This window comes from Strongylocentrotus purpuratus, unplaced genomic scaffold (genome assembly GCF_000002235.5).
Source record: "Strongylocentrotus purpuratus isolate Spur 01 unplaced genomic scaffold, Spur_5.0 spur5_scaffold_5, whole genome shotgun sequence".
Lineage (NCBI taxonomy): Eukaryota > Metazoa > Echinodermata > Echinoidea > Camarodonta > Strongylocentrotidae > Strongylocentrotus > Strongylocentrotus purpuratus.
Window position 1 is genome coordinate 33,509,711 of NW_022145611.1, and position 25,883 is coordinate 33,535,593.

Consider the following 25,883-nt stretch of genomic DNA (forward strand, 5'->3'; position numbering starts at 1 on the left):
TATGTAATTTTCACCATTCTGAAATACTGCCTGTAACAGCTTTACTTTGGAAAGGAGAGTGGAAAGTTATTTTTAAAAACAGGCAATGTCCATCTTCTTTTCATTCTTCATGTTGTTCTCACTCATGTCACTTTTTACTTGTTCTCTTTCCTTTCTAATTTACCCACCCTTTAATGACTCCTTCCTTCTACACACATACATACCTACAATCTGATTCATGATTACTGACTACAACATTTAAACAAAATTCTGCTTCTGCATGTACCATCTTTGGAATGTATCGTGAATGTTAATCTGGGAATGAACATGCTGCAATTAATCATACATCCATTATGATGAATGTGGGCGTCATTTATATGGAATGTCCATCAATGCATTACTAACATAAAACATCAATCTCCCTTCCACTTGCATATATCCATTGCATGTATCTTATTCTTTTCTTGATGTTTTTTCTTCTTCTTGAATATTTCTTGAACTACTATTGGAATACTCACTCATTTCCCATCTTTATTGATAATCTTTTGTGTTTCTTATATGTTTTTAAAACCAATTGGCATATTGTCAATTCTCTACTTGACATCTCTTCATTCTTTTGTTTGTGTCTTTCTCAATTCTGTTTACGTTGTGTGATTCTTTGCTTTCTCTGTCTTTCTTGCAAATCTGTATTGTTCAACTTGTATTTTTTTCATGATATTCTTCCTTTATGCTCTTCTCTAAACTTGTCTTTCTTGTTATCCTTGATACCATTCATCTCACAATGCTTGATCATATGCTATCATCATTTTATGATGAATCTTGACATCATTTCTTTCACATGGCTGATACCATACTTCGCTTTCTCTCTCTAACTGTATACTCAACACGCAATCACTCAACTGTGCATACCATCTCATCTTGCATCTTGTGACACGAAAATGAATAACTTTAATCTTATTACCATCCTCTTCCACTCTCTTAATCCCAATCTTCTTTGTTCTTCTCAAAACACTTCTGTCTCATGGTTTATTCTTGCCTATATGCTTGTATGCCATCATATGGATAATGCTTCTTGTCCTATCATTCGACCTCTTTTGCATGTTTTACCTGCTATGACCCCCCCCCCTCCCCCCTCCAACCCCTCCCCTATCTCTCACTTCCTTTCTCTCTTTCATGACTGCAATTACGTTGTGACCATCCCACTTTTAATCTCCTACCCACTTCTGATACACATAAAATCCACTCAAAATTTGCCCTGGCTCTGTTTCTTTACATACTATTTACAATTCTACTGTTGTTAATAAATCACTGTAATTCCCCTTCTAAATATGCAACATGTAATACCACTCTCTGCAATCACATTGCTTTATCAACGTTGTCTAAAAACACATCACTTCAATCACCTCTATTACCACTAAAACCACCACCACTACCACTGCCACTGCCACTACCACAACCACAACCACTTCTGCCTCAAACACCCACCCACTTTTTACCATCTTTTGCGGTGTGTGTTTCCGGCACAGTGCCTCAGCAACTGGGAGAAGGTAATTCATCTATTTTCGGAGTCCCCCTTTTAACACTTTCAAGAGACAGTTGCTTTTTTTTTCTTATTTTGATGATAATTTTTTTAATCTTTTCACCTAGCTGTTCACTTTGTCTTCATTTCATTCATATTTCACTATAATTCAATGTTTCTCACATCTACCTTACTTGGCTTCATCTTGTTCTGTGCTATATTCATCTAGTACTGGTATGCTGCAATACAGAGTGGTATTCATCTCTCATTTATCACACATTTATTCCAATCTTCATCAGCTGGGTTTCGGCTGAGTTATCACAATCTTATTTGTGTTCAGGATTCATCTTATCTTACTTTCTAGTGACTTCCCGGAAATTCTATTCTAAATTATCAGCTATCTTGGCTATTTTGGTACCTGTTCAGACACAATATCACTTCAGAAAATATTAGTGCAGCCACCCATATATATATCCCCTTGCATTGATTGTTTAATAGCTTTGAATATGATTAAGATATGGTATTACAAAGCAAATGTCATCTCAGAACATCACATCTTGGATAATAATTGCTTTTTAAGAAATTCTTACAAAGAAGAACCAGACGCCCTTGGAAAATTGATGTGACTATTCAATGACATGATTTATTGATGCAAATTCATCCAAATATGCATAGATTGACAAATGTATGCAATTGACTTTATACCAAAAAAGGGGTCAGTGAAGAATATGGAAAATGAAAATTATGCCTGCCAGTGTTATAAATGGAGAGATGCTTGCCTGCATTCTATATATCTTGCACATCACTATCAATAGCTAACACCATTCTCTTTTTAGCAGTATTGTAGCATCTATACAGCTTTGCAATCACAGTCATTTGTTCAATGATGTCGAACATCTCAAGTTGTAGTATAACACCATCTTCTCATGCCTAACATGTTTCATTTTAGCATTCTATATCCTTGAAATATTGTGGCATTAGATGTTACCTTGAAGCATGTCCCATCCTACTAGGTGCTCATTTTCTATTCTACAACAGAGCCGATTTAATATTTGGTGTTTACATGTAGTTTAGATCAAACTTACAGATGTAGAGCTTAAATGAAACAGTGCTTCAGGATTATTTCTTTTAAAGACAGGCCACACTATAATGTTTACTAATTCATTATAGAATTACATTGTTGTAAGTGTTGAGCATTTATTGATATTTTGGAATAGTTGACTTTACACTTTGTTAAAAAAAAACATAAAAATACACTCTCCGTTTGGTCTCGTAAAATATCCATGGTAATGAAACCATATGAAATGTTAGTATAAATATCTCAAAGATAGGTTTATTTCAAAACTTGATTGTATTGTATAGCCTGAATATTCCTGTAATTCAATTTGCTTTCCCTGTGTTTCTATAAGGACAAGACAATCCGATGCAATTCCTTGCTTCCTCTTTATCCTCAGCCATGAAAACATAAAGAAGCAATAAACAAGAGCCATGGCATGCTGTACCACTCAGAAAACTTCTTTCTTTTGTATTCTTTTTTTCCATTCATTATGTGTATATCATCTATGCATCTACTAACCATCTCATCATCTATTTAGCTTGTGTTCTTGTTCCATGTGTTCTTGTGTCGTTGTTTGGGAGCAGTCACTTACTTACACAGACAGTAGCCAAGTCTATTGGGTAGTAGTCATCTGTCACAGATCTTAGAATATTACATACATTAGATCTTTAATCAGATTTTGTTAACCTAAGTGTATTGTTGATTAACACAATGTGTTCATGTTGTAGGTATAACACTTAACTCATTTTCCCTCTTAGTAAACTAATGCACTAACAATAACATGTTACTTTTAAAAGACAATAAATGTCTACAGGTCTTTTTTTCCTTTTAACAAAAATTAATTTATTATAGATTTGGGTAATTCCCCCCCCCCCCCAATTCATGGTTTAGAAGTGTTGTCTGTTCAGTGAGAACCCCTATAAGCAGAGAGGAATTAACTCTCAGAGCTAAAAAGCACAGACTCACCTTATTATAATCATAGCATTTGTAACCAGTTCATTTAAATAGATAAGGAATAAAACTATGGGGACCAAAAATTCAGAAGATATACTACAAAAAGTTTGGGAATTCTTTTTTTTTTAGGGGGGGGGGGGGGGAGAAAGATTTTCTTGGTTCAGATAGTTGATAACCTGATATTCATGTTAGTAAATTTGTTTCAATCATCTTAGTGGTTAACATCAACGTTTTCTTTGAGTCACAATTTTTCCAGGGGGATGGGTTGAATAACAAGTGGTACTATTGTATTCCTCTATATTTATCAAGTGAAGAGAAAATTGAAAATGAACAAGACATTTGATTTTACAACCAAGTTTACAAATCATAAATGATATATCGTGAGATAATTTTTTAATAATCATGGTCCAACTTTTCATTGAACATCTTAAAACAAAGAGTGGTATCAAACCTTATGATTCATCACTTGGTTTGGAAATCCATGAAGAAATGCAAGCCATTCATTTACCATGAATATTAAGATATGATATTGAAATTAGGAGAGAATTAAGGTTGAAAATAAATTATAACAGAGATTGAAAATGTAGATCTTTAAACTGTTCTTAGAATATGAGGTTATGTTTATTTTCACATTTTCATTTTTATCTTAATGTTTCATTATCAATCAGTTCTTTTTAGCAATTAGTTCATTTATGATTTCTGTTAAAGCTAGAATTTTTTTGCTCTCTGACTTTTTGTTGACATTTATATTTATTTCCTATAATCTTGGGTATATCTAATCAAAATTTAATTTTTCATATTTCATAGTAAAGCTCTATTTTCCTTATCCTCTCTTTGTCTTAATTTTCTTATGTTTGCACTCATTTATTATTAAGAGATATTATATAAAACAATGCACAAATAGCCCTCCAGTTCTTGACTATAAATTGGGATGCCATATAGAGGCAATGTGTTCTCAAACTATCATACCATCTTTCTATCAATAAATAGACACCATTCACTATTAACAGTGTGATAGTTTAGTCAGCGAGTGTGGCATCAAAAGATATACTGGGTCATCGAACATCCTATCATACATAGCATCTCTAGAATTTTCAATTTCTTTCACTTTTTGTGTAAATCTTTCATTTTATACGTTGTTGAGTACTATGTAATCTTCATCTGTTTCATTTATATGTTCTTTTTTTTCCTTCATTTTTTTATGCATTTGTTTTTACTCATCTCAGACCAAGTCTCTGATCCCTAAATTGCCCAGTCTGGCAACCAAGGCCGAAGTCTTGGATAAATGATGCCGCTTTGCAGACGCTTCACCTCAACACTAATCATGGTACTAAAACTTTCTTTTTCTAAAAGGAAAAATGAAAGAAAGATCCTCATTCATGTAGCATCCATTCCTCTACTACAAGGCCTTTACACATCAAATTTAAAAAAATGAACAAATCAACTACTGAAATGTGCATGGGGAAAAGTTTCACTTTGTCAGGCGTGAATTATCTTTTTAATCTAAGCCAATGTTTTTGCTTTACGTGCTAATGTCTCATGGCAGATCAGTCTACTAACCATGATATTTTTTACCTTTCACCTTAAAACCTGATAATCTTCTGCATATTCTGCCTAGACAAATTATCCTAGCAAACATTTGCATGATGAATATTCTTTTAGAAATGTATACAAAGATTTGCACATTATGTACAAAAATAATATGAAATATATTTCAATTATTTTTGCTGATTCTGTTATTGTAAACACCAATTTGAATATTTAACTGTCATTTTTAGTGTTGGAATGTCCAAAAGTTTACAAATTACCGGTAGACAGTTCATATTATTAACAATAGGTAAACCCAAATTCACCATTTTCATGTGCAAAGGCCTAAAAGTGTAGTTTTATATTGATTCAGTAAAAAAGATGGACAAACAAAATGGATTAGGAATAATCATCTCATGATCTTCAGATATTTATGTAATGGAGTATTTTATTACTTTGTTTGTCAATGTTTTAAGTGCAGATCATTTTCACATTAAAATATTTTGTTGTCTCTGAAAGGATATCAGCAGTTGTACAAATCTGCCAGTGGTCCAACCTGGTTAGATTTTTGCAAACTGTTAAAATAAGAGCCAAATACATTCAATGTTAATCAGGACTCTCCTTTGAGCTACTGGAAAAAAAATTGCTTAGTGAAATTCCCAACATTTCTGTGACTTTCACATAGAGCATGAGACGAGACATATTAGTATTTCCTGTCTTATCTATACTTGACATTTACAGAAAACGGTCTGCACTTTCTAACTTTCTCATCTATGATTGTTATTTGTTGTATCTTGTGTATATGTTTTGTATGTGAAGTATTGTGAATAGTAAAGTAGCCCTTGTTTGCGTAACACTATGTAACTCTATGTCACCACTATCTTACCCTAAATCCTATACATGCATGCATGTGCACTAATATATCTGTATGTGAGCTGCATGTGTTGCTGACCTGACCCGATTGCGCATCCCTCTTCCACTGCTCCTATGTTAGTTTATACTGCCAAATACTGGCTTCAACCGGTTTAGACTAGTATAAACCTGTTTGTATGATGTAATGGGTAAGACCAGCACTACACTATGTATTCTACAGAATTGTTAAATTATGTTATATTCAAATCCATCTCACCAAATTTAAACTAGAAGTTTAATGGAAAGTGCTCACTACACGGAGGCAAACCCATTTCTAACTTTTATTGAAGGTGCACAAACTATAAGTATGATATGTGTTCCTTAAGATCTTGTCATCCCTGTACCACCCCCTGATCCCCTTTGTTTTTATTTTTTATTTTATCGTTTATTTTATGTCTTGTTTTAATGGTATCATGTTATGTGGATATATTATTATATTGTAAAATTAAGACAAGAATAGTATAGTCTGAGATCCTACTTGTTCAGTATCAGAGCATTGAATATATACCGGTACTCAAATCATGATAAAATGAAGTTATCTCTATTTTTATAAACATTTTCTCCTTAATGGAGGAGAAAATGACAGTAAAAATAAAATGTTCATGTTTTGTCTTCCAATAAATCAATGATTTATTCAAAAAGTACAGGATTGTATGCATACCAGAAAACAAAATGAACTATTTAGTACCATAGTTATTCTCTGAAGAGATTTTGTATGACTGTTAGAAATGTGAATTCCTGGGTCATCCGTTGTTTCCCCAGCTCTTCAAAGAAATATTTATAGACAAAATGTTGAGTTGGCTTTCTTCATGTTGGTATACAACTTTGTAAGCTTGCTTCTGATTGAGATAAACTCAGAAACCCAGAAAAATGATTTGAAAGTGCAGTTGTCCAAAGTACTTACAATGTGTCAGATGCATCAATTCTACTAAGTATCACCAGCATGATTTTCTTTATTCCTATTAAAAAATCTTAAAATGGCAGTCTGGCTTAAGGATTTTTTTAAATTTCTATTTTATACCATTTCCAGAAAGTGGAAAGGATAATTCCAAAATATGCTCACAATTCAGTACTAAATCCATTTTACAAACTTATACCAAATACAGGAAAAGCAAAATTAAAACTTTGTAATCAATTGTAAATTTTGTATTGTCCTTTGAAGGACTCATGAGAGAAGCATATGATATGACTGATTTGCTTGCTTTCTGTTTGGAGTAGAGGCCCACTTAATTGAAATTAATAAGATTTGAGGGTAATATTTTGCTCTATAGCAGTGTCCAAAATGGGCATACTCCAATACCTGCCCACACCCAAGAAGTCCCTGTGCTGATCATTTAGATGTATCAAGAGTCCATTTACTGTGGTATATACTATACCATGTAGTACTGAATGAGTAGGTATCTGATATAACAAAGCTTTTTTAGCTACTACTGTCAGTCAATCTTAGTAAGGCCTGAGAAAGACTTGTCTCATGGACAACAGACAGGACTATATCATTTGTTATATCCCTCCACATCCACATTCAACCCCTTCCCTTTCCTTTGATATGCTGTATGTACTTGTATAGTATTATGCATCTCAGTGGTGTGATCCAAATACATATGCCTTGTAAAAAGTTGTTAGTTATAGTGCGAAAGTGACATGAATATTTCATATTTTTGTTGTTTCTTTGTGACTGGCATGACTATTCATCCCATGAAAAAAAAATCATGTTATGAGTAATTCATGATATTTTGTGCCATTTGAATGTTACAATATATAAGAATTGATTAGCTGGTAAAATGTATTTTAATAGCCCCTCGTAATATAGAATAAATAGTCAATTGCCTGAAAGGGTTAGATGCAGGCAACTTTTTGTAAAATTATTTAAACTAGTTACGTACATCACTTTAAAAAGTAAAAGTGACAACTTTATTTTTATTAGATTTCATCCTGCCATATCAGGCATACTCTTGCAAAATGGTTCAGTAAAATAAACAGTTTTGGCGACCAATAAAGCTTACAAATAACTTTGCTTTGACATTTCAAATTCTTCAGATATGCAAAAAATGCCTAATATAAAGATGCTTTTCCCAAAAGCTAACATGAACAATATTTGATAAGTTTTTCTGCACCTATTAATAATCAGGGTACCTCAAAGGAATAATAAAATCTTCCAAAGATTGGATGAAATTGTTTTTTGGAAAATTTGAATCTTAAAGAAATTTGTTTTTCTTTGAAACTATACTTCTGCCATTTCATTGCTGTGCATTTTGGTCATAAATCGTGAACATGATGAAAAAGTTGAAAAGATCAAATTGCACCTTACCTTACATCCTTTACCATGCTTCTATGAATATCACCTTTCATTTCATCCATGCTTGTTTGTTCTTGATTGTGTTTTTTTTTTATCTGCTCTTGTTTTCAGCACCCTAACAAGTTAATGCAGCATCTTACGAATCTACACATAGTCTAACCAAGCCTGTCTGAGCATCTAATGAACCTACACGTAGTCTAACCAAGCCTATGCCGGCTGGATAAGGCTATTTTCTATGGATCCTGGCTCTTATAGAGCATTGTGACTACTGCATGTGGCATTGTGGATGATGATGATGACAATCAAAATACCATCAAAATCTTAATGAGAGGACCCTAGCTCCCATCCAACAATCACATACACCCACCCTTAGAATGGTGGTCTGACATGCTAAGTCACCTAACATGAAAACACCTTGCAACTAAGCATCGACTACCCGACCTACACCAGCCTGACCTACTCCAGGACCTACCCGGCCGAGTGGCTTTTTACTAGCACTGCTTCTTGAGAAACAAAACTACTTCTAAACCTGACATGTAAAGGCGTGCAATGACATGCTAGGCATTAATAATGACAAATTAACAGCTCGCAAGAGACTTCAGAGACGTGTAATTGTGTCTCTCTGTTTCATTAATGTGTGTGTTCTTCAACGGACCATCTTCTACAAAGGAGAAGAGACAAAGATACTCTTGCACAGATTTTTGCATATTCTCTGGTCCTTCAATTTTTTTTAAAGACTTTTATATGAGATTGAAGTAGAGTATGAATTGTTTCTTTCCCTTTTGCCAATCAGAAGCTGAGATTATTCTCTCATAACCCTTGCCTATTTAATCTTTCTTCTTGCTTCTCTCCTCTTTGGATACGCTCATTTGAATAGATGGGTGTTAACTCGCGATGGCAACGAGCAGCGCTGCTTGTTCGCTCCCACCTTAATACGAGGGCACCGATGGCTTCAAACGAGGAAACAATGAGCCCTGCACGCAAAGTTCAAACCTTGTGATCATTGTGTCATGTAGGCACACAACGCGTCACCAAGCGTTAGCCAGGAAGCCATACCCTAAAGTGTTGTTTTTTAACTTGGAACACCAAAGGTTTGATGCGGGCAGCCATCGTGAGTGGTACGTTTTTATAGCAAGACGTGATAGCTGTAGTATGCGTCAACAGAGAAGTCTTTGTGTGTGAAGAAATGTAAGACTAGTCTATGAAGGCAGGAATATTTCTCTGTGATGGAATCATAGCTCGATCGACCTGCACATGCTATGTATGTATCAATACCAAGGATCCCTTCTCAACTCCCAGGCACGTCTGATGTCTTCAACAGAAATAGCATGCAATTACAAGTCTGGAACTGAAAAAAACACTTTTACGCTTAAATTGTAGGTTTGAGATAAAAGTTTGAACTAAATTGTGTTCCAATAACTACTCCAATATTGAGTTATCAATGAAATGCATTGTGCCCACAGAATAGTATATCACATTTTGAGTGGTCTTCAACTGTATGCTTGATCCTCCAGTAAAGTAAAGATACACATGTACATGATTTACAAAGTAGTATTTTGCACAAATTATTAGAGTACATAGTTAACCTGCCAGCCAGCATCACAGTTTATTTGTCTCTGTTTTCTTGAATGGATGGTCATGGATTATAACATGTTTGTTAGCTCATTAGTCATACCCTAAATGACCAAACTCGAGATGAATATGGTTCAAATAAGATTCATAGGTGAAATTACAATTATAATCAAGGAATCTTCATTTAAAACAAGATATCTATCATTTTGTGCTTCAAACAAGATAACTGTCAAGGGTCAGCTTTTTAATCGCAAATGGATGCGTACATATCAATCAGCATGTTGCTACAGGATATCCAGAAAGTTATGGCATTGTATACCCAGGATAGACCAGTAAAGTTACCCCCATGGGAATGTAAACAATCGGTCTCTGCAGAAGCATATTTAAAGGAATTGAGTAGACTTTAGCAGACTTAAGAGGGTGTCAAGAAGGTGGATATTGCGCACAGTAATGCATTGTGTCACGTTAGTGGCATTACCACAAATACCTTAACTCTAAAGTTTCAACAGAACTGAGAAGGCAAACGAACCCAGATGGGTAAGCTATTTGGTAAGCGTCTGCTGAAGCAGGTACATGGAAAAGTCAGGAAATTAATGATATTTTGAAATCCTGTAGAAACATGCTGAATGACAATCTAGTCAAAAAATGTTACGTATATTGTTATTTGGGTTATTACCCAATGAATTCAGCCTAGTGAAGTTTAAGATTGTTGTTCATGTAGTTCTTTGTATTCCTTTTATTTCATTCCAGTGGGTTTTTAGTAATAAAACTGCTGTAATAAAACATTTTATTATGATTTTTAAGTGTTACGAGAAGAGTATACCCCATTTTTATATATTATTAAAAAAAATCATGTTTATTGCAATATTGGGTATACAAGTTTTAAGAACTGCTGGTTAGTTCAAGTAAACAATGATTTTATTATTGGTGTTATTACTATTGGACGTATTAAGCAGCAGTTTTCCATCTAACTGTTATTATTGACCAGATATGTAAAGTAACCAATATCCCACTGATCAGATTTAAATTTGTCTGATTAAATATTGAATAAAAGTCATAACTGACTTTTACAAAAACACCTTCCATGTTTTGAATGTGAAATCAAACAAGATTATGATTTCGTTGGTTTCATTGAGGTCCAAAAAGTCTTTTGAAATCTACTCCTTTCCTCTTTAAGTTTCTTGCCATTACATTGAAACAGTAAACAGATGTGCAATTAGTCTACTAGACTACCAAAGGTTAAGGTTTGTACTTACAAGTGTATAAATATGAAGGCTGCAGAAATATATCCTATGGGATTGAATACCTCATTTAATTTGGTGTGATAATAGGTACAATCTATCATTCTATGGTATTGGCTTTACAAACATGAATACAGCTCTTTGCATATGGTTCTTCAAGGTACTATTTAACTATTGAAAAAATACAAAATGAAAGTTCAGTCCAAAACGTTTCAAACAAGAAATCGAAATACATCCCAAAGAATGTTATTCTTAGTTTCGTTGATGATATAAATTTTAAAAATGAATGAAGAATACAGATGAACCAAAATTCTCTTTTAATCCATAAATGATAATCACTTTCTTGAAATATCCAATCTGTACTTTTTCCAAAATATCAACAATGGCAGAACATAAAAAGCTAAATGGTACTGCAAAGCTGTTCAAGGTGAATTTTGAAAGCTAATTTGTTGTTGTTGTTCATATGGGTGAAAAATGATTGAAGAAAACAATAACAATTGTGTGCATTTGAAAGTTATATCATATTTTTATTCATAACTCTATTGTGATTATGTTAAGCTATAATTTCATAATCATTTTTATTAACATTAACTTATTGAAAGAAATATTTTCTCTTTTAGGGATCAGTGGAAACTATGTTGCCATGAAATTATATTTTTTAATCCTTTAAATAATAATACCAACTTGTCAATCAACACCCATATCACAATACCTTTTAGGATCAAATACAATTCCCATGGAAATGATGATTGGATAATTTTTCTATAATGGGGGATTGCTCTCTTTATACAGGGATTTATTGTACAAAAGATGACATTGTTCTGATACAGCTTTCTCAAGCCTTGTTCACACACGACTCTGTAAAATGCCTTCAGAAAAAAAAATTGTTTCAACAAAATTTTTAAATATTAATCATTTTATGTGTAAATGAATAAAAATTCAAAATGAAAACAAAGTAGCTGGATGACACAAAAGCCCCTTGGTGTACTCACTTATCAGTGTGCTGTTACAAGATACATTACTGTAAAGTGCAATGTTTAAATATCAGTCCATTTTACTTTGGCCATGTTTAGGTAGTTTAGATGCCATGTGTGAAGAGGGCTTAAATGAGCTGCTAATGGGGTTATTTCCACAACGTTATAAGAGAAAAATTCACTTTCCTTTTTCATATATATTTTTGAACAGTCACTGCTTTAACATTTTTTGTTGCTGTATGTATTAAAGCAGTCCATAGTGAGTTCTTCAGCTGTAGTAATAGAATTTTTAAAGGTATCAAATTTGAAGAAGAAAAAATCCATGGCTGTCCTACACAGCTTTAGAGAACTAAATTCCCAAATGTTGTTAGGCACTCTGTACACAAACAGGGTATAAAACAGAAATGAATTGCACCACAAAGTTGCATTATATTGCACATTTTATGTAAGATCATTCTTGTTTTATTTATCTCAAAAAAAGTTTTTGTATTGGAAGCTTATCTTGTATTCTGGTAATGGTTGAGGTAATTCTGGAACTGTTCATCTTGCGGTAGATCAGTTGTTTAGATCAGCAAAACAAACCAAATTAACAAAAGTTTCCTGGAAATCAAATTGACTAAAACTACAGGGCCTAGTACTCTACATGCAGTTGGGACATCGAGCTTAACTATCTTATCTTTCTGAGCTTACGAATCAGCTCCCATAATCATTTAGCAGTTAACATTTATGAGCAATCACAGATATATAGTTTAAATTTGTATTGCATATTTGAAATTTTAATTTCTGACATTACCAGGACTCAAGATAAGATTCAAAATGCAGAAATTTCTTTTCATTTTTTTCATTGATTTGACAAAGTTAGTGGTGCCTAAATATAAATATCATGAAAAGGAAATGTATCATAAAAACTTGCTTATTTATTAAAAATGTGTGCTACACAGTGGAAAAGTTTATACTAAGGTTGATATTAACACACACATAAAGAAGAAGCATTAGGACCTAACAGGGTGTTGGTATGTTCCTTCTCTCATAATGGCATAACTGAGAGTTTAGATATGTCTTGTTTATTTATTTTTCTTCAGAATGTATGTGTTGTGAGAGCTCTTATGGGAAGATTACTTTAATTGATGAGTGTTTGACCCCTTAGCAATGATATTCTGTGCAGTGATATATAGAAGTTTTAAATTCATTTTACATCTTGAATATTAATGAAATCACCAGTGCTACTAGATACATTTGACTGGTTCTTGCAACACTCTCATTCAATTAATGTCTTAAAATCCATTCCTAAGCCTTGATTTTGAAACCATATTTGCATCACCTTTTAAAAAGTCTATTTTGGGTTTAATATTGTCATGAAAATCAAGCAATGAACTTCAAAACCTTGGTCTAGAAAAGAATGACTAACTCAAAAGATATTATTTATACTGCTTTTATTTATTGCATGATAATCTCATCTTGAATTGAATAGTTATTTCTGCCAAAAGCTCACCCAAGAGATGTTGTGAGATAAAAAATACTTGAAACCCCAACAACATTGTGATATTGAATATAAAAGATTACTTAAATACATCTGGCTCATACAAAGATACTTTGCTCAATAAAAGATACAAATATCCATATGAAGTATATCATGACACTCTTAAAACCGCCATTAATATTTATAAGTCAAATATCTGGTATACCTCTAAACTTTGAATTCCTTTCTAGAAATATGTTATCTCCATTCCGTCATTGTCTTTATACGCCTTGTAGTACGAGTGTCATCTAGTGTGGCTTCATTTTGTTGACGACGATAGTAACGGGGAAATTAAGGTATCTTGTACTGTGTAGCGCCTGATTGATTTCTTCATTTAAAAAAAAATTGTGAGCATATTGATAGCAAGGTGTAGATTTCTTTCATATTTGAATTTTACAATTGCATTCTAACCAAAGCTATGGAGATCTTGTTCATCATTTACATTTATAGCTATACATGATTATAATGCATACAAGAAAATACTTGTGATTTATATTGCAAAGAAATACTATTGAGATAGGTTGGGGATTTTAATATAGGGACACATGGATTGGTTAGACATTTGTTTATATATCTACATAAAATTGAGAGGATTTAATGAGAAAAATATTGAATGGTTTGTATGAAATAAATATTCAAAAAGCATTGTTATTTACACTGTATATATTAGGTTATGTGTTCCAACCAAAATTTGCACACAGCAAGATGCTTTTTAGTATAATATGAAACAAAAATGCTGTGCATTGTTGGAAATCTATGTAATCGTACTTCTAAGGTTGTTTTAAAGATCAGAATACAAGATGCTGAAATGCTCTGGTTTTCAAAAAATCAGGTCATTTTATTCTTTCTTTTTATTTTATCTTTTCTTTTATAAAGACATGCAAAGGATGGAGTGTACATCCGTGTGTCTTTTGTAGATTTACAGGAAAATACAAAGTACGGACTATAAGAAATGGATGTGATGCACCCGTATGGTATCCGCACATTTACAGGTTTCTTGACATAATGTACATAATCATCTCAGACTAATTTTCTATTATCTGCCCTAGGAGATTTAGTTTGCACTTGTGCAATAAAACGGCTTTATTTCCTACCTCTGGAACTACTGATTTGCCCATTTATTACACTATCTTGGTCTATTGGAGTTATGCAGTCTGAGGTGTGTGTGTGGGTGTGAGTGTGTGGCTGAGTATTAAGATTATTATATACGAATGAAGCATTCATAAGTCGCAGAATTTCAAATTCACTTCCAAGATTAAACAAAACATCTATGAACTTGTAGATGGCATGTAAACATACATGTTCTTTTATTAGCATAACAAAAATAATGAATTGCACAAAATGGAAAGACTCCTCGACAAAACAAATATGCTCATACAAATCATCATGTACTTGTAAGCAAATCATTCACAGACAAAATAACATGGTTTTCTTGCATAGGATCTTACTTTTAACTAAAGGGGTAGCACATAATTAAATATAGTTTGAGATTCTCATTCATACTAAAGGAAAGCATGTGAGTTGATTAGAGAGGGTTCAGTGCTTGTCTACAAATTACCATACTCTGCAAGGTAATAGGTTATCATTACCTAAACATGTGTGGAAGTAATATAAGTATTTTGAGCCTATTTGCCCTTCAGCTTGCTTAAATTTAGCCTACAGCCCTTAAAAGTAAGTATGTGTTCTGTAAGATAAGAAAGAAGACAATGTTGCAGGTAGGTGAGGTGTAAAATATGAGGGTAGTATTAAGATCTTAGGATGAAAACTGCTGATGGCAGTCATGCATAAAATGCATTGTTTGCTAGATATCTAAAGGAAAGAAGCCAAGTAGTTATCCTCTTGTGTGTTTTTCTATCGCCTTTCATCATCTAATTCCACTTTTAAGGGTATGCACAGTGTCTAAAAAGGTAGAATTCCAATATCAATTTCTTGATTTGGGATACAAAAATATGAAGAAATCATAACTTCATAAGCGTACTTTGGAAAGTCAGCATTCTTGAAGATGAAGATAAATATTAGAAGTGTTGACTTTTCAAAACTCATTAAATGCTTTACTGTGGTAAGGCTAATATGCTAAATAATATGTTTTTCTGAGCACAAAGATTTTACTGATGATTAAACAGCATTTCCAATACTTCCATGACAATTTAAAAAATGATATAAAAAGAATACCTACACCAATAGAAAAAAAAAAGATTTAAAGTCCCACAACACTAGTTTGGCCAGGAGGGATTAGACCTCCCTGCATGGTCACTGACAGGTGGTTAACTCGTCAACTCGGCTCTCAATTAACATAAGAAAAAGAGGATCATGGGGGACAAATTAATGGTCACCGATTAGGCATTGTTAGCTTTATAGGGGGCACAAGTAGCTATAAGTAGTGCAGTGGGGCTTAAAGAGATTGTTTTAAAAGACCATTTTAATGTAACAAGTCAATTAGCAAAACATATATTCACCACTCCTGTAAATATCTTGTATGACCATCACCTATCCCAAAGGTAATAATCCAGAAAAGGTAGCACTAAGCAGTGACTGCAAAAGTTTTGCATGATAGTTCGATCATCAGTGGAACCCTATATTTTTTTTTTAACTCCTTGGGACCAATATACAATTGCTACATTGAAACCTCGTTCGTCAGGGCTATAAAAAAACATGGAATACGTAGAAATGAGACCAGCAATATTGCAATGCTATAACAGAAAGATTCCACTGTATAAGCCTTTACCAAAGCATTGCAACATAATCAATTGATATTGATCTGAAACTATATTCACTCCTGTTAGTGATATAGTTTGAACAGGGCATAATCCTATCAAAATTTGTTTATTCTCTCTAAATAATAGAGAAGTAGATATTTGCTCTTCAATAAGTCATTGTGATCAGGAAATGTCAATATTAGTTCATCAACTCTTGCATGCAAATCACAACATATGGTAGTAGTATATGTAGGTGTTATATAATACAACTGAAGAGGGATTGGAAACAGTTTGTTAGAGATTAGTGATCATGCATAGGGGAATGAAATATTTCTTCCTTGATGTATGGAGGCATATTGCAAAAAAACTTCTCACCACAACTCGCTCATGGTTTCTGGGAATCTTCAGCATGCAGGGTGCTTCAATGTTATATTGCAGGATCATCAAATAAATGGCTCAGCATGGCATTCCAATTCTCCACAGGAATGATTCACAGGAGTCCTCACTTTGAATGTAGAGTGTCCGGGTGTTATCTGAGTCTGATGACGTAGGAATCGCTGAGGGTTGCATAACGAACCCAACGGAATGGTACGTACGAGTTGTGCCTGTCAAAGACTTTGAGGAAACGGATCTGAAGCTTAGAAGAAGTGAAGTCTTTGAGTTCAAACTCTAAACTAGCTGGGCCGATCTCTATCAAGGTACTGCTGCTTAGATGGTCCAAATGAATCTGAAATTTAAGATAACAATCAAGCAGAGTTAATATCACTTTTAACGCATGTGAAACCAATACTGCACATGAGAAAAAAGTGAAAAAAAGACAAACAATTATTTTTTACCTATTATGCTATATGCTTTTGAGTTCCATTGGACGAGGCATGTATTTTTTTCTTAATGACTCAGCCCCATTTCTTCAGTAATAATACAAATAATTACTCGGTTTGATTTTAGGGCTATGAATAAGACTTATTAGGGTTGAGGTTACATTTGGTCCAAAGTTGAAGTTAGGGATTTGGTTAGTGTAGGAAATTGACCATAGAACTCTCATCATCAGAGCATGTGTTGTAGATCCAACTATTGAGATGAGGTACAAGGTCAGTGAAGACTCACCCTCAGTTTAGCTGTATGTTTAGAACCACCCATCATCTTCTTGATACACCATACTGCTGATCTATCTCCTCGTTTATACTCCATGGTGTGCGTCTGTGATGGTAGGCTGGGGGAGACACTGTCAAACAAAACAAAATAGACGAGGGTTTTTATTTCCATTTAAAAAAAACAAAAATGTGCTGGATTATGAGAAAAAGAAAATGGAAACAAGACATACTGTTATTTTAAGGCAAAAATGGACCCATGCAAATAAAGGATAAGAAAAGTAATGATAGTGTATTACACCCATTTCATGTACCTAGCTCCATTTCAACAATCTCGTCAACTATTCACACAACAAAACTTAACAGACTTGTCTTTTAAAAAAACATGTCATCAAGCAACATGAATAAATATGCAGTAAAAGTAGTGCTTGGTGCAGGAGATACACAAGTTTTATGATTTTCAAACATTCAGAATCTATGATATTTAATCCTCTGACTGATTCTTCAATCATGTTTAAGCTAGAAATTTATACCTGACATCAATACCCATTCAAAGGCAAACTTTTTGCACAAAATCGAATTCACATCTTCTTTCTTCACACATTACATTGTCTGAGTTAATTGCATGTTTGACATGCTTTCCGGATGAAATGTAAAGGTGTTGATGACTTACTCTGTGGTAGCTTTAGGTAGTGGCAAGTTGAGCTTGACGTTGACTGCATGGTGCCTTTGATCAATATGACATGTTATATGAAGCTCTACTTCTACAATCCTAAACAAACAAAATAAGGTCAAATAGATTACATAAAGGATAGTTAAGTAGAAAAGATGTAGACTGAACAATCCATTTTTCTAAAGACATTGATGCTTTATTGAAATAATTCATAATTGACATTGTATCTTAAAATGCATTACGATCTATTACTGTCATAATAAAAGAACATTGGTATAAATAATACAATTCATTTGTAACTTAATCACTAGAAGAAAAAAGGAATGATTAGATGAATGTTTATGACTCAGTTGCTCTATGAATGGATAACTGATGGAAATATGATTTAATGATGACACAATAATCAGATGAATACATCACTCAGTGACCGGATCATTAAATCAATATTAGATAAATGAGAAGGTAAAAACAAATAAAGATTTCATGCAAGTGAGAGGATAACATCAAATCTTACTGTTTTTCTGTGATCTCTGTCATAGATGCTTCTACTTGGAATGGAAGATTGTTGGATAGATGATTTGATATGCCATACTTCATTAGGGTAGTCTGTAAAACCAAAGAACAACTGAAAATTACTTAGCAGAAATCACACCATGTCCTTTGGATGTTCAGTTCTTACAAATCCCCACATGAATTGTACAAAGTGAGTTAACAAGTGGCTTGGAAAGTTATATTGAAATGTTGGTAAGCATTAGCCTACGTGGTTTTGCTCTTCCAATAAATATCACAATAACTAAGACTGTTGCCTCACTAAATTGCCTTTTGAACACAACATAATCTTCCACAAGCATACTCTATTCAACGGGTAGTGCCCAAATCTAATATCCAAGAATCACTATCGATATTGTACAAATTTTTGTTTATTTCCATTTCAAATCATTGATAGAATGCTGGATTTATATAAGTCAAATTTTCTGGTATGATATTCAAGCGTTAAGTTTTGGTCTTTGCACCAGAAGAAGCCAGGTTTGAAACCAAGACAGCATGCTCCTTACGCTGTACATTCCCTTAGGTAAGGCATGACTCCTCAATAACCCTGATCCTCTGATAGAAATTCAGAATAATGGTCCCCTGTTAGCTTAAATAACTTGTTTTGTTTTTTTGTTCATATTCCAATGACATTGATCAATCACACAGAATTGGTATAAAGAGACTGTTTTGCTGAACTTCACACTGTTTTGCATCAGCAGCACCATCGGCATATTATTGAAAAACAAGTGGAAAAATCTTTGATCCTGGAGGGATTTGAACCTGCAGGATCTAATGCTATCCTGGCGGTGACTATACCACTAGGCCATTTCTTGGCCAAGGCATAGAGAATCAGAACTGTTTTCAGATGAAAGATAAGATGATTGACAGTACCTCTCCTTCTTGACTCTGAGTTCTAAGGACCCTCTGCTGCTCAAACTCGGCTAGACTAATGGCAGGATGGAACTGAACATGGTCTAGTCTTACTCCTGGTCCAGAGCTGACTGGGCTTCCTCTCCCAATCATAAGGTCTTCACTTAAACCAATCACAAGTTCTGTAATTGTATAATCATATGTATACAAGTGAAAAACCATCAAAACAAAATCTGTATTTATCATGATATCAATACCTTTTTTTCCTAAATTGTAACCTCCTTCTTTATTTATTATAATGTGTTTTGTTCTGTTCACTTATGACATATGAAAAACTACATTCAAAACGATGTTGATATGATATTCATGAGGCATAACATGGGTTTTTGAAAGAAGAAATTGGCCTTTTGGAAGAAATGGAATTGACAAACTCCTCCTATTATTACTTGGAGGAGAAGTATTTGCATACACTTCTGTCTATTACTAACATGATGTACAGTATTTGTGAGCTAATATCGGTCTTGATTAAAGCGGTCAAAATCTCACTTACCAGGATTTCCTATAAGGAAGCTTCTCAAATGCACTGTACCATTCAGTTCACTCTGGATAACAGAACCCTGCAAAAATTTAAAAAAGAGTCCACTTTAGCGCACATCCAACGTAACGATCTTGCATGAAAGACAGCAACCTTGCTTTTTATACAGTAAATCACCTCCATTCTTACCAATTCATGCATTGGCAACAAACAAACATATTATTTCCTCTCTTAGGATCTATTTGCTACAAGGAACACTATCTAAGAATATCACCATGAATAAGTCGATGAATTGTTTGCAGAGAGGCAAATCGGTTTGTATAATTTTACACTCACTTCCATGGTATGTATTTTACTGTTAATAATTTAGGTACATCAACTTTTTAACAAAACTTTGTAGGGTAAAGATAAATATAATCTTGTCACATCACATCACATTATAAGAAACTCACATTGGATGATACTAGTACTGTTATTCTTTCAATGATGTCCAAATAAACTTCATTTTTCTGACTGCCAAGTGCCTGAAAATTAAATGAAAACAAAACGAAAGAAATACGACTGATAAAACTTATATCGTATACAACAGAACATCAGTAACAAATATTCAATCAACTGTCACGACTTCAGGCCTAAGGTGTGTTTGATTGCAATTCTTTGTGAGACACTTGTGAATATATTCCAATGCTGTTACTCGTCATTGTAATCATAGGAGCAATATACTACTGTCAATAACTCAAGAGGTAGTGTTCTTTCTCTTTGGGTAATTTCTATAAAAAACACAATAATTTGTAAGTAACATAAATCATGGAGGCCTTGCTCCCTTATTCCTCAAAGTATTTCCTATAATTTGATTTAAATCTGAAGCAAATCTTATGTTGTGGTTGTTTGGACTCAGAACAATTAAATGTGTAAATGTCTCAGGAAATATATTTTTAATGACTTATGAGGTTTGCTGGGATAAAAGTGACAGTGAAAAGGATATTCTTTCATACTCCTACTGTTAACATCCCCCCACACACACAAGCAAACAAGCACACACACACTAAATAACAATAACTACCTGTGAATGTTGACTGAGAGCCAGTGGTTTATCAGGAGAATTACTTGGAGCAATCTGGAAATCGGAACCAAACTAATGGAAGAAAAAAAAAGTACTGAAAAGTTCATCAAAGTAAAACAACAATAAATTAAATAATGGCTTGAGCAATTTATTATGGCAGTGTCATCTAAAAGTGTTCTCAGCATGCACATGATATTAGCGATCTCTATGATGACACATATTCGTTCATGTTTGAACCCATGCAAAAGATGGGTTTAGTTATCCCATTTTATATTCAGACAGTAATATGTATACTAGAAAACTTTCATTCAGATGAGGGAACGGTCATGGTAAAAAAAAAATGGATTTCATAGTATAATCATCATGGTCATCAAATATTGAATGCTTATATTCAGGTATCAACTATTCAAACAATTTTTTTATTTGTGTATTTATCAATGAACACAAATGAAAGCAACTGTGCTGGTTCGAGTTGTCATGGTTTAGTAATACTGTAGAATAGTGAGAAAGTAGTGCAGTATGAGTACCAGTTGTTAATAATTTATAGAAAGCAATGTCATACCAATCCCGGTGCAATGCCTAAGATGCCCTCAATCTGTCTATCTGCTTTCACTGGTACAGGTTCAGTCTGGATATAAGGCTTCAAACTACGTGTTGAAGTTGTGAGCACTATCCCATAATCCTGCCAAAAAATAACATTCATAATATATTAAACGCAATTGTAGTATCACAGAAATTATTGTGATGTGATTGGCACAAGGGCATTGGCAATTCCTATTTCACTTCAAAGTTATATATATCAATATAGTTGTGAATGCTAAGCTAATAATTAAGTTCCTCACACTAACAAAGCATCGTTTGTAACAATTCAAGTGATTTAATAATCTAAAACAAACTAACATTAGAGACAGATTTAATGCTTTAATACATTTTTTAAAGAACTATTCCATTAAAAATAGTCAACCATCGGTATTTGGCTACACAGATCTATATCAAAAGCAAAACATTATAAAAAATAAAAATAAAATTGTTGCCTACTATGCTCACGATTTCTTGACATGATTTTACTTCTTTAATTTAGAGAATAATAGCTTCACATTTTAGATATATATATATATATATATATATATGTATTTCACATTTAAAACAAGTGAATATTACACAAGATATGGACTTTGTAGATCTAAATGATTTTCAATATTTACATCTAATAAGCATGGAACTGAGTCTACTGAGATGAGCCGCTTACCATGATTTCATCTAATAGTTCATAGACCAATGCAGTGTTCTGAACAATGGCTTCTTCAGATATTATACCACAAAAGTCTTTCACAAGACCACTCAATCTATTGAAGACAACAACAAAAAAGAAAGAAAAAACAATGATGATAAAGTTCAATTTGATAAATTTCCAGCAGGTTTCATTTAGAAATCCATTATATCCGTATGCAAATCAAAAATTGACGACCAGCCGATTGCTGGGGAGCGATTCAGCATCCCTCAAAAATAAAGAGAAATGTATATGTAAAAAAATAATGTATATGTAATAAAATTATAAATAAATAACATAGATTGGAGACTGCATAGTGTGGACAATGCCAAGCATTATGAAGGATATATTCTGATTAGCCGACACAACATATCGCATGAATTCCAAGCACATGGTTGAAAATAATGCAAAATTTATTCATGAATCAGGAAGTTAAACTTATTTAGAAGGAAATGATTTTCAGTGACGAATACCAGTAAATTTACATTCATGGATAATTCAGACAAAATCTTGAATGTTCCAGCCAGTAAATATCTAAGTCGTGAAACGTTCTCATAAACCAAGGATACATTTTTAGCAAAGAAATAATGTCATTGCAAAAAATCAATGAAAATGCATGTAGAATTTTTATGGAACATCAGAGAATCAATGCTTTTTTACTTTGATGATTTTTACAGAACCTCCCAAGATATCAATACAAAAAAATAGAAAATAGTTGTTTGAAATATAGTAAAAATTGTGATGGATCTTTGTTTGTTATTATTTCTGTGAATACTAGACTACAAGATAATATTTCTGGTAAGATGTTTTTCCTAAAATATGATTCATCAAGCTTAGGTGATCAAATTAATTCATGTTTACTCAAACCACAAAGAATTCAAAGTCCACATTACTTTACCTTTCTAATAACTCCAAAGCTGCAAAGGGGGGTTCATCTTGTGATGCAGAACATATAAAATACAAGCCATTGCATTTTATGTGAATGATGTATTTGCCTCCCACTTCCTATAAAATGGGACAAAAACAGATAGATTGAAATTGAAATTAGTAATCAAAATAAATTATATAGCATGACAATATGCAGACCGATTTTAGAAGCTGTATTCTGAAATAACTAAATTGTGTTCTAATCTAGTTTCATTCAAATTGACTAAATAATTAAAAAATAGTCTTTCACAGGGAAAAATATAATGCTCTAAAATAATCATTGAACAGCTAGTATGATAATGAAATAAATCTAAAATAATTAATCATTTGAGAATATCAAGATATACTGGCTAGAATTTAGTATTTAGAACTTATTTTATTGGAAAGATAGATTATATTGAATTTAAGGTTAATTGTGAATATAGCATCCAGGATACTTTTCCTGAATACAAGTTTTTGAGACACATGTCTACATAGGTAAATACAAAACTTACTAACACAGTGATGATTATGGTTTACATCAACGAATTACATTTTCATTGATTCTATACCTAGAATATTTTGAATTGCTGGTGAAAAAAAAAAAAAGTTATTCATTTTTACCATAACTGGAAGCAAGTCATTCTCTTCATGGTTCTTTTTCAGCAAGGACCTGAAAACTTCTCCAACTTTTGGAATCCCATCTTCACGATCTGAGCAATTAACACCATCAAGAAAATAACAGTAGGATTAGAGTAATGACTATATTGGATATCATCTCATATGTTGAAATTAAAATGAGGTATTTTTTTCTCAATAATTACATTTTTCAATAGATACATACATGCACATTCGTAACTTGAAAGTAAAAGAATCTACAATTCTGCCATCTGGCACCTGGCCACGAATGATTTCTTACCAATAAACCTTTTACATAAAATTAAAAATCATATGAAAAATTGGTTTCATTGCTGATAAATTCCTGATTCTGTGACTTGACATTGGTTTTATCCCGCCCCCCCCCCCCACTCCGAGAACGGACGGACCCCATGCGTGTTGCCAAAATGTCCTTTTCGTAACAAAAGAAAAAGGTCGACCCGTATTGACTTTACACACCGGACTTTTGCTGAAAAGGGGGGGGGGGGGGTCCGTTAGAACACGCATATGCGTACCCTAAATAACACTGAGTGGGGGGGCCGGGGGTTTTATTTCCCCACTTTCAGTCACTGGGTTGAAAGTTTGTGAATATTGTTTATTTGTTTATTAATGCAGAATCTTTTGAAAGACCATATAAAAAAATGCATGAATCTTTTTTAATGTATTTCCGATATTCCAATTCATATTTTTCATTTTAGATTGTATTAACCTTATATTCTTCATTGTAACTGAACTCGGTACTCTGCATAAAGATATGAAATAGCTAAATGGAAGAAGCAGGAATGAACCAGAGGAAATTCCCTAAAGGAGGAAGATTAAATGGGGATTTGAGGGCAATGCCCCTTAGGGGGTAAAAGGGGGCCATTCCGCAGAAAACTTAAGAATATATTTATGTAAAAGGACACGTTTTCTTTGAAGGGACTCTATAAGTAATTGTTCAGATGAGAGCATATAAAAAAATCTCCCCCCCCCCCCCCCCCCCCCGTCTTGAAATCTCGAAATTGGCGGATCAGGAATCTCAACCCTGAAGAAGGAAAAGAACATGTTTGTGTGTCTGGAAGTTGCACATTTGGTATGTTTGCAGTTGCAAGGTTTTAGATACATGTGTTATGTGTACAAGGTTATGTTTATATAATTCCTTCTCACATATTCACACACAACATGCATCTTGTTTTGTTTTAAATGAACGTCATTTGAGTTTGTAAACATTACATTTACACATGATGTTGACATAAATTATCAATCAAAACATCCACACATATCATCTACTCTAATTCATAAACCAATTTAAATCTTCAATTCATTTTTCGTAAGAAACTACATAGCCTTCTGATATTTTCATCAAAGTTTGTTACAAAAAAAAGAGGACTCAATTACTCAAACACTTCAGAAATCGAAGTTTACCCGAAATCAATTCAACTCAGTGCACATTGAAGTTTATTATTAGACCTCTATGGAGTTCACCTACACACATTTCAACGGATGGGACAGTGTTGTATTACATCCGTATCAAAACCTTCTCTGCGATACAGGACTACGAGTTCATAAGTAAAAAAATCATACAAAGCAATTTATTTCTAAGGATACATTCTTTCATTAGAAGATCGCTGCCTCTTGATGATTGCACCAGAATCTGATAAAACATCCTTTATTTTGGCCATTCACAGTTTCTCTTTCACACATATGAATTCTATAAGACAAATAGAAAAGGAAAAAAATAATTAGACGGTGGTGGACTTTGAGCTAATATTTCTGTCTATTATCTTTCAATGGATAGTTTAGATTCATACATTTAAAACAAGAAATATAAAAGATATGAACAAATAATTAAATAACACAGAAATTTAACAAACTCTATGGCACAAAATAAAGATATTTAAGATTAAAGATGTCATATACATATCTGGGATATAAGTATAGATCTAGGTCTTACTTATTTCTATCAATTTAGATGGGCTTTAGGTAGTTTACACTTTACAATTCAAATAACATTTCTAGTTTCTTCAGTTCTGTTTGATTAAACTCAATAATGATCTGTAGA

The 25,883-nt window shown here is 33.2% G+C and overlaps 2 protein-coding genes across 5 annotated transcripts in view; one reads left to right on the plus strand and one right to left on the minus strand.

Moving 5' to 3' along the window:
* LOC576914 (regulator of G-protein signaling 7) overlaps positions 1–14,643 on the plus strand; it is a 63,656-nt gene extending 49,013 nt beyond the window's left edge. For 2 of the 4 annotated variants that reach the window (XM_011674058.2, XM_011674061.2), the window contains 3 exons: positions 1,506–1,526; positions 4,736–4,836; positions 8,356–14,643. In XM_011674058.2, coding sequence (XP_011672360.1) covers positions 1,506–1,526; positions 4,736–4,798 — 84 coding nt within the window. In that variant the 3' untranslated portion in view covers positions 4,799–4,836; positions 8,356–14,643. The remainder of the gene's footprint in view (positions 1–1,505; positions 1,527–4,735; positions 4,837–8,355) is intronic. The other 2 variants (XM_011674059.2, XM_011674060.2) reach the window with 2 other exon arrangements.
* Positions 14,644–15,854: 1,211 nt separating this feature from the next.
* On the minus strand, positions 15,855–25,555 carry LOC576985 (AP-4 complex subunit mu-1). Its single transcript, XM_777245.5, has 13 exons — positions 25,430–25,555; positions 23,810–23,898; positions 23,178–23,284; positions 22,259–22,355; positions 21,572–21,691; positions 21,010–21,081; positions 20,399–20,470; positions 19,962–20,028; positions 19,433–19,593; positions 18,525–18,616; positions 18,011–18,109; positions 17,354–17,471; positions 15,855–16,973 (listed from the first exon to the last, which is right to left on the minus strand). The coding sequence occupies exons 1-13, from the start codon at positions 25,485–25,487 to the stop codon at positions 16,776–16,778; spliced, it is 1,350 nt and encodes a 449-aa protein (XP_782338.2). The 5' UTR covers positions 25,488–25,555; the 3' UTR covers positions 15,855–16,775.
* Between the last annotated feature and the right edge of the window lie 328 nt (positions 25,556–25,883).

Coding starts and splice junctions, on each gene's coding strand:
- LOC576985 (XM_777245.5), bottom strand. CDS start 25,487: ATGTTTTATCAGATTCTGGTGCAATCATCAAGAGGCAGCGATCTTCTA. Junction 22,356..23,177: donor GCTTTGGAGTTATTAGAAAG/GTAAAGTAATGT, acceptor TGTCTTCAATAG/ATTGAGTGGTCTTGTGAAAG. Junction 21,082..21,571: donor TAGGCATTGCACCGGGATTG/GTATGACATTGC, acceptor TTCTTCCATTAG/TTTGGTTCCGATTTCCAGAT.